The 18,245-nt window shown below is 41.4% G+C and overlaps 1 protein-coding gene across 6 annotated transcripts in view; it reads right to left on the bottom strand.

Annotated features, from left to right (window-relative positions):
* The window catches only part of wdfy3 (WD repeat and FYVE domain containing 3), a 363,659-nt gene that overhangs the window by 204,283 nt on the left and 141,131 nt on the right, over positions 1-18,245 (bottom strand). For all 6 annotated transcript variants that reach the window (XR_013498143.1, XM_078213959.1, XM_078213927.1 and 3 more), the window contains 4 exons: positions 17,911-18,097; positions 15,217-15,383; positions 13,776-14,243; positions 1,856-1,957 (listed from right to left, as the gene is read on the bottom strand). Coding sequence is in view for 5 of the 6 variants with exons in the window: in XM_078213959.1 (XP_078070085.1) it covers positions 1,856-1,957; positions 13,776-14,243; positions 15,217-15,383; positions 17,911-18,097 (924 nt within the window). In the remaining variant the exon portion in view is untranslated. The remainder of the gene's footprint in view (positions 1-1,855; positions 1,958-13,775; positions 14,244-15,216; positions 15,384-17,910; positions 18,098-18,245) is intronic.

Here is an 18,245-nt window from a genome sequence, read left to right on the forward strand (position 1 = left end):
AGCAGCACCATCTCCATGTAAAATGTTTGACAGTCTTCTTTGTTGGAAGAGGAACAGGCCAGAAGAGCTGAGTCGCATATCAAGCAACTGATTTATGGATAGCTATGACAGTAACACTACATTCTGCAACCTCTCCTTTCCTTCTCTATGAATGGTATACTTTGTATAGCGCGCAAGAAACAATACTTATCACAATATACTAATACATGTGACAATAATAAATCAAATCAAAAATCAAATCAAAAGATTCCGTTGATGTGAACTTGTGCTCAATGGAAATTGGAGTCATAAATGAGACAAAAGATGATTCTTAGGTATTAAGCTGCTTAGCTCCACAACAGCACTGTAGGAATTCCTCATAGTAGCTTTCTAAATACAACCATCAATGCTTCATCAATAACTTTCTCTCAATTATCAGATTGGAAATGAGATTATATGCGTTTGTTGGCAGTGTTCACAGATTTTCCATAATTCCTCAATTAATGAAAGTCATGCATCCAATCAGGGTTGGGCTGATGAGTGGCAAGTAATATTTCTGCCACAGATGTTGATCTCCATCTCCAATGAGATAGGTAACGGTTTTCTCTTGACATTCAAAAGCATTTTCATTACTAAGACACCCATGTTCAACATCCTGGAGTTCTCCATTGATGCAAAATGCAGTTAGATCAGCAGACTAGGTGTTCTATGCTAAGGAGTTCGCTCACTCCCTGATTCCCCAAAGCCTTCTTATGTATGACAAGTCAGCAGGGTGTAGAAATACTCTACATTTGACTGCAGGGGAGAATTTTCAACATTCACAAGCCAATGCACAATTCATAAAATCCCTATGGTGCAGATGGTGTAATCTTCACCATCGAGCCTGCACTGACAACAATCCCATCCAGGCCTTATCCCCGTAACCTCACTTATTTACCCTGCTAATCTCCCTGACACTAAAGGTCAATTTAGCATGGCCAATCAACCTAATCCACACATCTGTGGACTGTGGGAGGAAGCCGGAGCACATGGAGGAAACCCATGCAGACACAGAGAGAACGTGCAAACTCCACACAGACATTCACCTGAGGCCAGAATAGAACCCAGTTCCCTGGCGCTAAAGCAGCAATGCTAACCACTGCACCACCCTGGTCACTATGCTCTTTCTAACCAGCACTTCTTCAATTGGAACACTAGCGACAGCATGTGCTACCTTTAGGGATGAACAGCAGTGACTCATCAAGGATTTGTTAGCAAACACTTCCCCACCCATGACTCCCACCAACTAGAAGAGCAAAGGCATAAGATGCATGGGAACAGTACAACATCATAATTCCTTCATTATCCATGGGTCAAAATCCTAGGCCTTGCTGCCTTACCAATGTAATGGGAGCTCCTTCACCACATGATTGCAAAGGTTTAAGAAGATTCAACAGCATCTTCTCGTGGCATTTTGAGACGGATGGACAATGCATGCTGGTCTTGCCACTGATGCCCACATTTTAGGAATGGATAGTAAAGAAAGCAGGGAATTTGGAGCTTGAGTGCATACAGAAGTATAATCCCCATTTGCTGTTTGGAGATTACTTTCCCCTTTTAAAAAAACATTGTCCTCATCAATAGTTAAAGGATAGTATGAAGACTTCAAATATTATGAGTACAGTCGCCAAGTAATAAATAGCTTTTAAAAAATATCTTTTGAATAAAATTGTTTTTAAAAACTCTACCAAAAGTTGCGAGAATGGACAGACAGGGATCAGCTGATTGAATAAAACTCTTATACCACTGCTACGTAGTGTGCCAAAATCTATATGCTGATACAGAATCGAGTATCTGTGCCACTGAGGTAGAATTTATTAACAGATCCTCCAATTACCTGCATTTGTGTTGGATCCTTGCAGCAGTACTGTCAGAGTCTCCATCACTAATAGGGCAAGCTGTTTTCGGTCCTCGAAGGAACAATTTGCTTTAGATTCCACTTTAAAAAAAAAACAAATTTTATAGTTAAATAATTTCAAGTTTAAAAAAATTACATTCTTAAAAACAAATTTGTTACTGCAATGCTTACATGCACACTAATGCATGCAGTTCTGGTCACCATTGAGGCAGTATAGAGGGAGCAGACAAGATTTACAAGGATGATACCAGAAATGCATAGGTTTACTGACCATGAAAGAATGGAAAGACTATTTATTTTCTCTTGAAAAATGCTGAGGGGCAAGCCAATTGAGGTCTTTAAAATTCTGCAAGGTTTTGCTACAGTAGATACAGAGAGAATGTTTCCTCATGGGGAAGAACATAACTAGAGGTCATCAATACAAGATAGTCACAAAAAAAATCCAATAGGGAATTCAGGAGGAATTTCTTCACTCAGTGGTGAGTGTCGCTACCACAGGCAGCGGTTGAAGAGAATAGCTTGGATGCATTTAAGCAGAAGCTAAACACGCATATGAGGTAGAAGGGAATAGAAGAGATTTTCATTTTTTATGGGATGTGGGTTTCACTGGCAAGGTTCCAACGAGGAGATCCAGATGGGAAAATATAGGAGGCTTGAGGGCAGTGTAAATGCTGGTATAGATGATTGGGCCAAATTTCTATATCTCCTATGTAATCATTGCTATAAATAAACCAAAAAACTCTCATTATACATAGGCTCATTTGCTCAACGCCAAGCATGCGCATTCAATGCTGTTGTCCCCTTGCATCATACAGAGCAATGGAGTCGGCAGTGGCCAGGACCAAAAATGGTGCCAAATAACCACAGTTAGGCCTACATATCTTAGGGGAAAATCACGAGGATGGAAATAAACATGTTCAATAAGTATTCAAGTCCACAATACATATTCATGTTAGTGTCTCAGTTCATTGCTACAAGTAACATTTTTTGCTTCTTACAGATCAGTAATGATATAATATCAATCCTGGCATCAGGAAATCCGTTTCTTAATAACTTTTCTCATCTTATTCATTTGACAATAATTCATTGTTTTCTGGATGTTATCTCTCGTTTTTTTTTAATGTGGGCAGGGACCAGCAAATAGCCTGAAGAATCTTTACTGAATAATTTTATTCTTAGAAGTATTCTAAGCTCTTGGGTTAACCCACGCATGTTTCGAGTATCCCTTATGTTGTAACAAAGGCATTAAGTGATACATTTATGGAGTATAGAGACTCATTCATGTATGACAAGTTTAAAGCTGGTTTGTGTTCAGCCACTTAGCCCCAATTACATCTGTATATTGAAAATGTCTCTATAGCTAGAGAAAATGCAAAAATACATCTGATTTCTCTTCCTAACCTTCTAAGTTGAACACGTTCGAGTACAGCTGGTAAAACAATGTGAAAGTTAAATTTCATTAATGTTATTTATCAACAGTCTCTTACAAATAGCTCTGGAGCTTCAGAACTATTCATGCATATGCAGAGGCGTACTGGCAGGCTGGGTGCAGCAGGACAATGTCATTCATGTTCCTCAAATGCTCAGGCCCGTGGCACATGTGCAGACCGGACATCTTGGGTGAAACGGTGACACAGTGGTTAACACTGCTGCCTCACAGCTCCAGGGACCTGGGTTCAATTCCAGCCTTGGGTGACTGTGTGGAGTTTGCACATTCTCCCCATGTCTGTGTGGGTTTCCTTCGGGTGGTCCAGTTTCCTCTTACAGTCCAAAGATGTGCAGGTTCAGTGAACTGGCCATGCTAAATTGCCCCTTAGTGTCCCAAGATGTATAGATTAGATGGATTAGCCATGGTAAATATTAAGGGTGTGGAGATGCTGGCGTTGGACTGGGGTAAACAGAGTAAGAAGTCTCACAACACCAGGTTAAAGTCCAAGAGGTTTATTTGGTAACAAAAGCCACTAGCTTTCGGAGCAGCGAGCGCTCCAAAAGCTAGTGGCTTTTGCTACCAAATAAACCTGTTAAAATATTAAGGGTTACAGGGATAGGGTCTGGGGAAGATACTCGGTCAGACAATAATTGCAGGCTCAATGAGCCGAACGGCCTTTTCTACACTGTAAGGATTCTACAATCTTGCATTGATAGGAGTTAGTATTAACTTGTTTTCATAAAACTACAATTCAGTGAATCTATGCACAAAATTGCAAAAACAATAAGAACATAAGAACACATGGAAAGGAGTCCACATGGCCCATCAAGCATGCCCTGCAATTCAATGCGATCATGGCTGATCTTCAGCTTCAATCCCACTTTCTCATCTGCTCTCCATTATCTCCGGATTCCCTGAGATACCAAAAATCTATCTATACAGCCTGAAACATATTCAGCAGTTAAGTATCCACAATCCTCTGGGTTAGAAAATTCCTAGAAAATTCCAAAGATTCACAGCCCTTTGAATGAAAAAATTTCTTCTCATTGCAATCCTAAATGATCGACCCCCTTATACTGAGACTGTGTTGTGGATTCTTCAGCCAAGGGAAACAGCCTCTTGGTGTCATCTCTGTCAAGCCACTTCAGAATCTTGTATGTTTCAATGAGATCACATCTCATTGTTCTAAACTTCGGAGAATGTAGACCTAATTTACTCAGTCTTTCGTCATAGGACAATCTTCTCATCCCAGGGACCAACGTGGTGAACCTTGGCTGTACCACCTCCAATGCAAGTGTATTAGTTTTTAAATATGGTAACCAAAACTGCACACAATATTTCAGCTGTGGTTTCACCAAAGCCTTGTATAATTGCAGCAACGCTTCTCTATTCTTGTAATCGAATCTCCTTGTAACCAGACTCCAACATTTCATTTGTTTTGCTTCTCTTGCCAATTATATCCGCTCACATCTCCTTACTGAGACACAGTTGCAGTGTCCTCTGGCATGTTAACCAGAGAAAGTCTTGGCCATCATAGGATATTTGACTAAAAAGCACAACATTATTACATGCATCAAAAACAGAAAATGCAAGAAAAACTCAGTGCGTCTGGCAGCATCTGTGGAGAGAGAAAATAGAGTTAACGCTTCAAGTATGTATGCATGGATTACATACTGTAAGCAAAGTAGAAAGTCAGTGATTGGTGGGAAGTAGGAGGGAATGCAAGAAAGATGTGTAGGTCATAAGGCAGAGAAAGCATTAATGGCAGGAGTAGGTGCAAGTAGCTGCATAAAAGTTAAGATATCAGAATGCGTTAATGGCAGAATAAAGGTCAGTGCTCAGCGAAAACAAAAAACTTAAGGGACAGATAGCCCAGGAGACGGTGGAGGGGGCATTTACATTGGGTCAAAAAATGTTTTCAAATATTAATAAAAAGGGTCAAAATGGAGGAGAAAGATCGCAGTTTAAAATCGTTGAACTCAATGTTCAGTCCCAAGGGCTGTAACGAATGTGTGCTTCCAACTGGGATAATTGGACAAGTGATCAAGTGCTGGGACCAAAGATCAGTTCAAAAGTAGTTCAAAATTGAAACGTCATGAGCTCAGCCGGTAGCTACTTCATCTGTATGGATCAACTACACACATGATAAATCATTGGCAGCTCCGTTGTAAAAATAACCTTTGTCTGTGGGATGTGGCTGTTCCTGGTGTGGACAGAGAAAGAACAGCTACAACAATAATTTAATAACAATAATGGCAATAGTGGCTTTAAAATGGCTATTCTGGCTGAGTGAAGCATGTTGGGATTTTTGGTCAATTTATAGATTAAAACCAGGTGCAGGTCGTAAAGAGGCTAAGGTCTGGGAGCTGTGATCTGAAGCTTCCTGTGTTGGTCAGGTCAGGGAAGTTGTTTACATTGACCCAAACATTGCATCTCCAATTTTTATGGCTGTTATGTATGGAGTACAATAAGTCGTCTCACAACACCAGGTTAAAGTCCAACGGGTTTACCTGGCAGCACAAGCTTTCAGAGTCTCAGGCTCCTTCTTCAGGTGAGTGAGGAGTTGTGTTCACAAACAGGGCATATACAGACACAAACTCAATTTACAAGATAATGGTTGGAATGCGAGTCTTTACAGGTAATCAAGTCTTAAAGGTACAGACAATGTGAGTGGAGAGAGGGAAAAACACAGGTTAAAGAGTTGCGTATTGTCTCCAGCCAGGACAGTTAGTGAGAGTTTTCAAGCCCAGGCAAGTCGTGGGGGTTACAGAGAGTGTGACATGAACCCAAGGTCCTGGTTGAGGCCGTCATGTGTGCGGAACTTGGCTATCAGTTTCTGCTCAGCGATTCTGCGTTGTCATGTGTCGTGAAGGCTGCCTTGGAGAACGCTTACCTGAAGATCAGAGGCTGAATGCCCATGACTGCTGAAGTGTTCCCCGAGTGGAAGGGAACACTCAAAGAACAAAGAACAGTACAGCACAGGAAACAGGCCCTTCGGCCCCCCAAGCCTGTGCCGCTCCTTGGTCCAACTCGACCAATCGTTTGTATCCCTCCATTCCCAGGCTGCTCATGTGACTATCCAGGTAAGTCTTAAACGATGTCAGCGTGCCTGCCTCCACCACCCTACTTGGCAGCGCATTCCAGGCCCCCACCACCCTCTGTGTAAAAAACATCCCTCTGATGTCTGAGTTATACTTCGCCCCTCTCAGCTTGAGCCCGTGACCCCTCGTGATCGTCTCCTCCGACCTGGGAAAAAGCTTCCCACTGTTCACCCTATCTATACCCTTCATAATCTTGTATACCTCTATTAGATCTCCCCCCATTCTCCGTCTTTCCAAGGAGAACAACCCCACTCTACCCAATCTCTCCTCATAGCTAAGACCCTCCATACCAGGCAACATCCTGGTAAACCTTCTCTGCACTCTCTCCAATGCCTCCACGTCCTTCTGGTAGTGCGGCGACCAGAACTGGACGCAGTACTCCAAATGTGGCCTAACCAGCGTTCTATACAGCTGCATCATCAGACTCCAGCTTTTATACTCTATACCCCGTCCTATAAAGGCAAGCATACCATATGCCTTCTTCACCACCTTCTCCACCTGTGTTGCCACCTTCAAGGATTTGTGGACTTGCACACCTAGGTCCCTCTGTGTTTCTATACTCCTGATGACTCTGCCATTTATTGTACAACTCCTCCCTACATTATTTCTTCCAAAATGCATCACTTCGCATTTATCCGGATTAAACTCCATCTGCCACCTCTCCGCCCAATTTTCCAGCCTATCTATATCCTGCTGTATTGCCCGACAATGCTCTTCGCTATCCGCAATTCCAGCCATCTTCGTGTCATCCGCAAACTTGCTGATTACACCAGTTACACCGTCTTCCAAATCATTTATATATATCACAAATAGCAGAGGTCCCAGTACAGAGCCCTGCGGAACACCACTGGTCACAGACCTCCAGCCGGAAAAAGACCCTTCGACCACTACCCTCTGTCTCCTATGGCCAAGCCAGTTCTCCACCCATCTAGCCACTTCTCCTTGTATCCCATGAGCCTTAACCTTCTTAACCAACCTGCCATGTGGGACTTTGTCAAATGCCTTACTGAAATCCATATAGACGACATCCACGGCCCTTCCTTCATCAACCGTTTTTGTCACTTCCACAAAAAACTCCACCAAATTTGTAAGGCACGACCTCCCTCTTACAAAACCATGCTGTCTGTCACTAATGAGATTGTTCCGTTCTAAATGCACATACATCCTGTCTCTAAGAATCCTCTCCAACAACTTCCCTACCACGGACGTCAAGCTCACCGGCCTATAATTTCCTGGGTTATCCCTGCTACCCTTCTTAAACAATGGGACCACATTCGCTATCCTCCAATTCTCCAACTCCTGCCTGGTGATTGTCGAGCGGTGTTCATTCATCCGTTGTCGTAGCGTCTGCAAGGTCTCCCCAATGTACCATGCCTCGGGACATCCTTTCCTGCAGCGTATCAGGTAGACAACGTTGGCCGAGTTGCAAGAGTATGTACCGTGTACCTGGTGGATGGTATCTTCACATGAGATGATGGCATCCGTGTCGATGATCTGGCACGTCTTGCAGAGGTTGCTGTGGCAGGGTTGTGTTGTGTCGTAAGGGCGGCATGGATAAGTTGGGCTGAAGGGCCTGCTTCCATGCTGTAAACCTCTATGTTTCTATGAACTGTCCTGGCTGGAGACAATGCACACTTCTTTAACCTGTGCTTGGCCCTCTCTCCACTCACATTGTCTCCACTCACATTGTCTGCACCTTTAAGACTTGATTACCTGTAAAGACTCTCATTCTAATCATTATCTTGTAAATGAGTGTGTGTCTGTATATGCCTTGTTTGTGAACGCAACTCCTCACTTACCTGAAGGAGCCTGTGACTCCAAAAGCTTGTGTTGCCAAATAAACCTGTTGGACTTTAACCTGGCGTGGTGAGATATCTTACTGTGCTTACCCCAATCTAACACCGGCATCTCCACATCATGTATGGAGTATGCAGTTTGAACCAAGTCTAATGACATTGTTCAAAAGTAATTTCATTGTATGTTCAAGTCACATGATCCATTTCTGATTACACAGTTGGCTGGATGACAGAGAATCTTCCGGGAGCGAGTGGAGAATTGTGGATAAAAAGACATGCGATCTTTTGTTTGGCAGCAATAACTCAAAGAGCAAGGTTACAAGACCTTTGCCCTGAAGGATGCTTCAGAGAAGAGAGATTGATTTTACATCGAACATATTTCTTGGCCAAGGTCCTAAACTTGGTAGTATCTATTTTCAGTTAAACAGTTAAAGTTGATGTTTATTTAAAGTTGATGTTCAATTAACGTTAATATGCAGTTTAAGAGTTACAGTTCAATTGAAAGTTGATGTTCAGCTAGAGTTAAAGTTCAGTAAAGAGTTAATGAGTCACAACTGTTGATGTTTGAGTTGGTACTAGAAGTGTTAAATAAAGAAATAATTGAATTACTGTCCTTGTTTGTCTCATTCAACTGGAATGCTTGGAAGGTATTTAAATTAAAGCTGCACAACACTGGCTAGGCCAACATTTTTTGCCCAGCCGTGCTGCCCTTGAGTTGGTGGTGGTCAGCTGCTTTCCTGAATCTCTACAGTCCCCGAGGTGTAGGTAGACCCATTGTACTGCCACAGAGGGCGTTCTAGGAGTTTGACCTCGTGACAGTAAGCAAACGGTAATTTCTTTCCTAGTCAGGCTGATGAGTGGTTTGGAGGGGAACTTCCAAACCATGTATCTACTGCCATTGTCCTCAGGGTAATGGTTAAGCGTTAGGAAGATCTGACCTGAGGAGCCTTGTTGAGTTTCTGCAGTGCATCTTACAGATGGTATCCACTGCGCATCAGTAGTGGAGGGAGTGAATGTTTGTGAAAGGGGTGCCAGTGGAGCAGACTGCTTGGTGTCAAGCTTCCCAAGTGCTGTTGGAGCTACCTTCATGCAGGCAACTTGTGTATTCCATCACAATCCTGACTTGTGCCATGTAGATCATGGACAGGTTTTGGGGAGTCCCTCGCCACAGGATTCCAAGCTTCTGACCTGTTCTTGTAGCCACAGTATTTATATGGCTATTCCAGTTCAGTTTCTAGTAAGCGGTGACACGCAGGATGTTGATAAGGGAGTTTCAGTGACAATAATGCCACTGAAGGTCAAGTGATGATGGTTAGATTCTCTCTTGTTGAAGATGGGAATTACCATCTATGTGGCGTAAATGTTACTTACCACTTGCCAGCCCAAATCTGGATTTTGTGAAGGTTTGCTGCATTTGGGCATGGACAACTTCAGTATCTGAGGAGCTTTAAATGGTGTTGAACATTTGGCAAGCATCAGCGAACATTACAATTTTTTACGTTAGAATGGAAAGATGGTCATTGATGAAGCAGCTGAAGATGGATGGGCCTCGGGCATTATGTTGAGGAACTCCTGTAGTTATGTCCTACAACTGAGATGATTGACCTCCAACAACCACAACCATCTTCCTTTGCGTTAGGTTAGACTCCAACCATCAGAGAATCTTCCCCTGAATTCCCGTTAACTCCAGCTTTGTTATAGCTCCTTGAAGCCACATTCTGTCAAATGCATTCTTGATGTCAAGGGCAGTCACTCTCCCTTCAGCTGTGGAATTCAGCTGTTTTGTCCAGATCACCCATGGTATTATTAAACAGCAGAGCAGGCTTGAGGGGCCAAATAGCCTACTCCTGTTCCTTGTTCACATGCACACATTTGAACCAAGGCTACAATGAGATCAGAAATTGGGTGACCCTGGCAGAAACCCAAATCAAGTGCCATTGAGCAGGTTATTATTCAGCAAGTGCCACTTGATAGCACTGTTGATAACCCTTTCCATCACTTTACTGATGATCGAGAAGACTGATGAGACGGTAATTGGCCAGGTTGGATTACTCCTGATATAAAAGCAAATTACTGCAGATGCGGGAATCTGAAACAAAGACAGAAAATGCTGGACATTTTCAGATGTGGCAGCATCTGTGGAGATAGAACAGTCTACACGACTCTGTCAGTGCTCTTGCTTTGTGTGCGCAGGACATACCTGGGCAATTTTCCACATTGCTGGGTAGATGGCTTTGTTATAGCTGTACTGGAACAGCTTGGCTCGGGAAGCAATGCATTCTGGAGCACATGGCTTAGGTACGATTGCTGGAATATTGTCAGGCCCCTAGCTTTTTCAGTATACAGCGCCATCAGCTATTTCTTGATATCACATGGAGTGAATCGAATTGGCTGAAGACTGGCACTGTGATGTTAGGGACTTCCAGAGGAGACCGAGAGGGATCATCCACTCAGCACTTCTGGCTGAAGATTGCTTCACATGCTTCATGTGATATGCTGTGCTCCCCCAGCATTCAAGATGAGGTTATTTGTGGAGCCTCCTCCTCTAGTGATTGCACACTGGCATTCACGACTGGACATGGCTGGACTGCAGAGCTTAGATCTGATCTGTGGGTTGTGAAATCTGTCCATCACTTGCTGCTCACACTGATTGGCACACAAGTAATCCTGGAATGTAGCTTCACCAGGTTGACATCTCATTTTTAGGTATGGTTAGGTATGCCTAGTGCTGCTGTTGACAAACCCTTCGGCACTCTTCATTGAACCAGGGTTGATCCCCTGCTTGTTGGAGTGGGGGGTACGCCAGGCCATGAGGTTAGATTGTGGTTGCATACAATTGTGCGGCTGATGGCCCACAGCACCCTATGGATGGTCAGTTTTGAGTTGCTAGATTTGTTCGAAATCTATCCCATTTAGCGTGGTGGCAGTGCCTCACAACATGATGCAGAGTATCCTTAATGTGAAGACAGAACTTTGTCTCCACAAGGACTGTGTGGTTGTCACTCCTACCGATACGGTCACGGACAGATCCATCTGTGGCAGGTAGTTTGGTGAGAGACGAGGTAAAAAATGTCTTTCTCTCTTATTGGCTCCCTTATCACCTAGCAAAGACCCAGCCTAGCAGCTATATCCTTTAGGACTCAGCCAGCTCGGTCTGACGTGGTGCTACCAAGTATTCTCGGTGTTGGGCACTGAAGTCACTCACAGAGTACATTCTTCACCTTTGCCACCCTCAGTGCGTCCTCCAAGTGGTGTCCAATATGAAGGAATAATAAATCATCAACTGAGGGAGCACAGTATGTGGTAAAGAGCAGGAGGTTTCCATGGCCATGGCTGACCTGATGAGACTTCATTGGACCAGAGTTAGTGTTGAGGTCTCCCAAGACAACATCTCCTGACTGTATACCACTGCCACCTCTGCTGGGATGATGATGATGGTGTCCGTGACACGATCTGTAAGGTATGATTCTGTGAGAATGACTATGTTAGGATGTTGCTTGACTATAGCCTGTAAGACAGCTCTCCCAATTTTGGCATAAGCCCCAGATGTTAGTAAGGATGCCTTTGCAGGATCACAAGCTTCTGTTTGCTCTTGTCGTTTCCAGTGCGTAGGTTGTTTGCTCGTCATTTTCAGTGCCTAGGTTGATGCTGGGAGTTCTGTCTAGTTTCATTCCTTTTTATTAGCTTTTTAGTGGTTTGATACAACTTAATAGCCTGCTCGGCCATTCAGAGGGCATTTAAGAGTCACATTATGGCAGATCTGGAGTCACATGTAGGCCAGTGCAGGAGGATGGCAGATTTCCTTCCCTAAACAACATTCATGACCCAGATGGCTTTTTTCAACATTTGACAATGGTTTCATGATCATTATTAGACTTTTAATTCCAGATTTGTATTGAATCCAAATTCCACCATCTGTCATGGTTGGATTCGAACCTTGGTCCTCACAGCATTTTCCTAGGTCTCTGGACTACCAGTCCAGTAACAATACCACGAAAGCCACCACCTCCCGAGCAGGTAGTTCTAATTGCAACTTACGTGCATTGTCGCGCTATTGCAACTAATTCACCTCCCGCTGCTTTAATAATTACAACTGAAGTGTGGTCTAACACGCAGACAGTTCTTAAAAAATTAAAATCACAAAATATTCATTGTAGTCTAATGAACAGAGGTAATTAACACTTACAGTATTGACACTAAAGAATGCTTCACATTCAAGTGCTCGTCAAAACAAATTATCTAATTTTATGGCAAAGATTGGCAGGTAAAACGCAGTTAAATAATTTCTAAAATATAAAATTTTGCATGTCACTATAAAGTACAGCTTTGAAATAGAAAAAAATGTCTTGCTTTTGTTTGCACGTAACAGTACAACTTACCAGATTTTTAAAACCCCACCAAAAGAGAACGCTCATTTTATTTTTACTTTAATTGGAAGTGAGCATGCAATATGGGAACTCCGCATTTAATATATATTCCCTATCACTATAGCAATGCTCAAAGTCCCTACAGTGCAGAAAGAGGCTATTCGGCCTTCGAACCTGCACCGACAACAATCCCACCCAGGCCTGGGTGAGATTGTCATCATTGTAGGCTCAACAAGCTGAACGACCTCCGTCTGCACCAAAGGAATCCTATGATCTTATAACTCTATTTAACTTCCCTCTCCTATAGGACTGTCCCCAAATTACACAGTCTCTCCCTTCATGGTGACCACGTGCTTGCTCACATCTCTAAATCTCCTCCTTTGGTTCAATGGTTTTTTTCTTTATGCCTTAAAAACACCTTGGGATACGAGTTCCATGTTCGAGATCAGGGGTCCAAATTACATTTTATATTAGTTTCAACTGGAATTCATTAAAATTTGTACCAAAGTACTGAATTGAATCTTCAAACATTGGTCAAAATCCCATCGAACAAAAATTGGAATTTGAGTTATCTAGTGATTGTAGTGGTCATGATTTTAAGAACTACAGTATTTAAGGGTCTTCTCTGCTGAGTCACTATTGGACAAAGACATCCACATTGGCAATTGATTGAAATATTAAACAAAAATTATGCAACTTTCATTAACAAGTGAAATGAAGCATGCAATAGTCCCAAACTATTGTGACAGATGTTTACATTCACATGAGCATGGGATCAAATTCCAAACATCATTTTTGCAAAGGGACTAATTCGGTATGAACCATCTTTATTGTATTTAGACGGCTAAGCCTCCATTTTAAAACAATATTAGAAGTATAGAATGAGTTATAAAAAATGCTTTTCAAATACCGATGAGTGTTCCATACTTTTGTAAAGCATGAAAACGGGAAAATTATGGGCAGGCAATGATCACTCGATCCATCAAGCCAGGCCCACATTTAGATGCTTGTTGTGTTATGACTGGACACTTCCTACTCCCCAGCAGTCACAATCTCCTGGGGGAAGCAAGACAACAGGACAAGTAACCCCAAACCTGAAAGAAAATCCAGACAACAGGATACTTGGCATATAATGGCCATCTCAATATTGGACCTTCAGTATTTAAAGAGAGCATTCACATTAATATAGATAAATAAAACATTTACCTGGTTCATGAAAACTCTGAATGGGCTCTTTTAATAGAGCAGCATATTTGTGCAGAAGATTAACCATCACCTCAAGCAATCCAACCTCTCGATATACATCCCTAAAAATAGGATCATGGCGAGCAAATTTCAAAAGGGTCTTCATTGCAGTGATGCTACATTGGTAAGAGGTGCTGGACTTTAACAAGATGCTGATACTTATTAGTTCTTTACATGGAATATAGTTTAAGCTGAAGATAATAAACTCCAACATTTCAAAGTACTTGGGTTGCACCTCAGGTGCTTTGGAAATCTTCTCAGCAAACTGTGAAAGTGTGTGCTGAGATTCTAGGATGAAGTAATTAGCATTATCTGCGATGTAGAGGTCTGAAATGGCATCGAGAATGATTCTGGCAAGATGGCTTGATTTTGCTTTTAAAAAGGCAATCTGAAGAACAGAGAATGCTTGAATATTTTTTACTGTGCGACCTAGTTTAAGAAAAGAATAACAGTATTTAATACACTATTTTAATAACTTCTTCCCAAATTCAGAAAATGCATTCAATATATCCAAATTTATACCACCAAGTAACTTTAACATGTGAATTTCAAGGAAGTGAAAAATAACAGCACATTTCATCATATAGTTAAATAACAATTGGTGTCCCTGTGGAATTTAATATCCTAATGGGTTTCATGAGCAAAATGCTGCCAATTTCCTTCCTAATACTGGCTCCTGAATCCTACGTACCATCTTAAAATTTGGAATTATTTTCCAAAATTTAGTAACTCAGTAAGCTTTTTCTACTAATGTCCATTTTCAAATACGCAGGTTCTCTAATTTTATTACTACACTTTTCTACTACTGCCAACTGGTCAAGTTTTCCCTTTTGATATTGCATGGGAGAAAAGGAAAGTATCCAATGTGACTTTGACAGTTAATTCTACCATTTACCACATCTCATTATGAGAACCTGTTATGCCAATTATTGCATTTAGAGGTAACAGCTCTTGGCTGTTCCTAAATACAATTGCCTAATTAAATGCATGCACAGTTTATTCATTTTCCTTCATATAGAGGAATACAATCTGTTCCAGTTTAAAGTTTGTCATTATTTAAAATCAGGTCTTAGAATGCTTTCAGGAGCCTAATGAACACGAATAAACATAAGTTATGCATTTTTTTATGCAAAAACTATTTTGCTGTAAAAGAATAAGAAATCACCATAACACAATAGTGAAAGACGGTACATAATTTAAAGGCAGACAGTCTGCATTAAAGTGATATGTAAACTTACCTGGTGATAAAGAATAGAAACAGAAACTTTCTTAATGGTGTGGGATGCAACTAATGTGGTTGACATGAATAAAGGTCATAGTGTCACATTTTCAAAATAATGAAAAAAATGTTTGCTAAAGATATTACTCTAACTCAATATTGAGAATCAACTGATAGCATCACCTTTGCCAGAAGGTTGTGGCACTGCAAATCCTGGCAGGAGAAAAGGTGCTCCACTAGTTGTGCCAGTTGATCTCAATTCATTGATCCCATATATTGTCAATGAGGTTACCAACTGAACCAAATCTTTCAGGGCCTCTTTAGCATCAGGCTCTTGTGCTTGCTCCAATCTAAAATGCACAAAGACATTACCATTAGTTTCTACTAGCAACTGTTGTTGCCTGTATAAAATGTTAAGTAGCAATTACATAGAGGATAGGGACTGTTGACAAAGAAAAAGAAAAGGCTTAGAGGGCATGCTATTAACAGTGTGTTCCTTAAATCTCTCCAAAATAAAAAAAAGGTTCCAATGTGGTCTTTTGAACACGAGGAGCTCAGCCATTTTGATAACTGGGCCTTACTTAAATGTAGTTGCCAAATCGTCCACATGGTTAGAGTACCAACAGGCTGATCGTTCTTATGGGATGGCAAGAAATCCAGTGTGGCAGCCACTCAGCATGGACTTCAATAACTAAAGGGGCTAAAGACTTTGTAAAAGCTGCATTGAGAAATCCAATTAAACGTGAAGGTTTGAAACTGCCAAATCAATTTTTTAAAAATATTTTCAGATATGCTTCAAACTAAATGTACACTGCACCTGGCCACTTCTTAAGTACTACTGCCCATACCAATGCATAGAGCAGCAAGCCTAAATGACTAAACTGAGGCACACTTGAAAACTGCATTGGACAGAAACCTTGGTTTTTTAAAATGGTTTTTCTTTACACTACTAATCGTCTCGCATTGAAAAAAAATGATGGTTGGGAAACCAAAACAACCCACAATATTCCCTATTGCAACAACTTAAATGTATACAGGGACTTTCATGCAAAGAAACATCCAAGGTGCTTCACAGAAGCATGATGCCAGAAAGAGATATGTCAAATGACCAAAATCTTGGTCAAGAGTTAGGTTTTAAAGAACGCTTTAAAGGAGGAAAGAGAGGAGAACAGGTTTGGGGAGCGGAGAATTGTGTTATCAATACGACATTTTTTACACTTTGTAATAGAATGTTGGCTAACATGACTGTGTCTGCAAATAATCAGATTAAGCACAGTGGCTAATTATACCAACCAACATGGCATTGTTCAAAGGAATCTGGATAGGTTAGGTCAATGGATAAAGAACTGGTAAATAGAGATCCACGCAGATTAGAAAAGTCACAGGTTTAAGCAGCAGCTGGAACATGAAGCACATGTTAAATGATAATATTAAATGTTAATTATATCAGAGTCGGAAAATGATATGGATAAGTCGTCAAAACCATTGATGAAAGAGTTCACAGCAATTGAGCAAAGCAAATACAATCCTACAATGTATAGTTTTGAGAGCACCTGGCTTTGGTGAAATTATATCTGGAAAACTGTTCACTTTTTATCTCGAAATTACATAAAAGATCAAGTATTACAGGAACAAATTCAGAGGAAAGCTATTCACTGCCTCCGGTACTTAAGGGAATTGGATTTTGTTGCACCACTGTCTATTCTAGGATTTTATTCTCAAGAGGAGGAAGAAAAATACAATCCAAGAAAGCTACCAACTCTCCAAAAGAGCATCTTACTCTGCTTCCCCCCTGCTCTATGCTCATAACCCCACGTATTTACCCCACTAATCCTCCTATACTACACATCTTTGGACACTAAGGAACAATTTAGCATGGTCAATTGACCTAATATGCATGTCTTTGGAGTGTGGGAGAAACAATTGCCACCTGTGTCTTCAATCTCCTTTAAAGTAATCTCCAACTCTATCTTCAATTTAGGCACTCTTCACTAAGATTAGATTTCAGTTATTCATGCTTTGAGATTCTGTGGTCCTTCTTCTGCTTCCCTGGGATTTTGGGTCCATCCTTCATTGGCACCATGTTGTAGGGTTGATTTGGTGGTTCACTAAGAGGTCTTGAGGCTTGTACAGTTAAACATAACCTGTTAATTGGTAACTCTTAGCTGTAATGATTGCTGTCTTCATGCTGGCCCCTTCCAAACTCTACACTATCATGTGACTCTCAACATCATACTGTGGGCAATAACATTCTCTAATCCCATATTCTGCCTGAACACACTTATATGATGACAAAGTGGTTCGCACTGTTGCCTCAGCACCAGGGACCTGAGTTCAATTCTGGTCTCGGGTGACTGTGTGGAGTTTGCATGTTCTCTCCGTGTCTGCATGGGTTCCCTCCCGGTGCTCCGGTTTCCTCCCACAGTCCAAAAATGTGTGGTTGGGTTGATTGGCCATGCTAAATTGCCCCTTAGTTTCAGGCGGATTAGCAGGGTAAATACATGGGGTTACAAGGGTAGGGCAAGGGTGGGATAGTTGTCGGTGCATGCTCTATGAGCTGAATTGCCTCCTTCTGCACTGTAGGGATTCTATGATACTACATAAAGCACCATTCCTCTCAAATCCACCATACTCTTTCAGGAAATCCTTATAACTGAGTTTTGGTTGAAAATATTTTACTCTCACATGCAAAAGAAAAGCTGAGCATACTTGTTGTACTATATATGCAATATACTTAAATGCCTTTAGGTTTTAAGGTAGAAACCATGGTCACATTACTCGATTACACAGTTAACCATATGCATTGATGTCAAAACAATGGTGCTACCACAACTGATGACAATGCAAGAAGAAAACACAATTGTGTCATGAACTTACCTGAGTAGAAGATCACAGAGGAATTGATAACCTTGGCAGGACCTAAAATCATCTAAGAGAACCTGCGATATATCACTGGAGTCTTTCAGGAAGCAGGACAACCCAGCAAACATTTCAACAATTTCCAGGGGTAAAAGATCTTCTGATTGCTGCATGTTCTGGATACAAGTGGCAACACATTCTTTTTCTGTAAGTAGATCAGTACAAACAGCTTGGAAAGTTGCTATTGTGCAATCCCCTATTCTTTTTTAGCAGCTATAAAGGAGAAAAATGTTCAAACCTAAACAATTGTTTTTAAACTTCATTAGGCTCTTCAAGCAACATTAATGCAATTG

The sequence above is a fragment of the Mustelus asterias genome, chromosome 1 (genome assembly GCF_964213995.1).
Source record: "Mustelus asterias chromosome 1, sMusAst1.hap1.1, whole genome shotgun sequence".
Taxonomy (NCBI): Eukaryota; Metazoa; Chordata; class Chondrichthyes; order Carcharhiniformes; family Triakidae; genus Mustelus; species Mustelus asterias.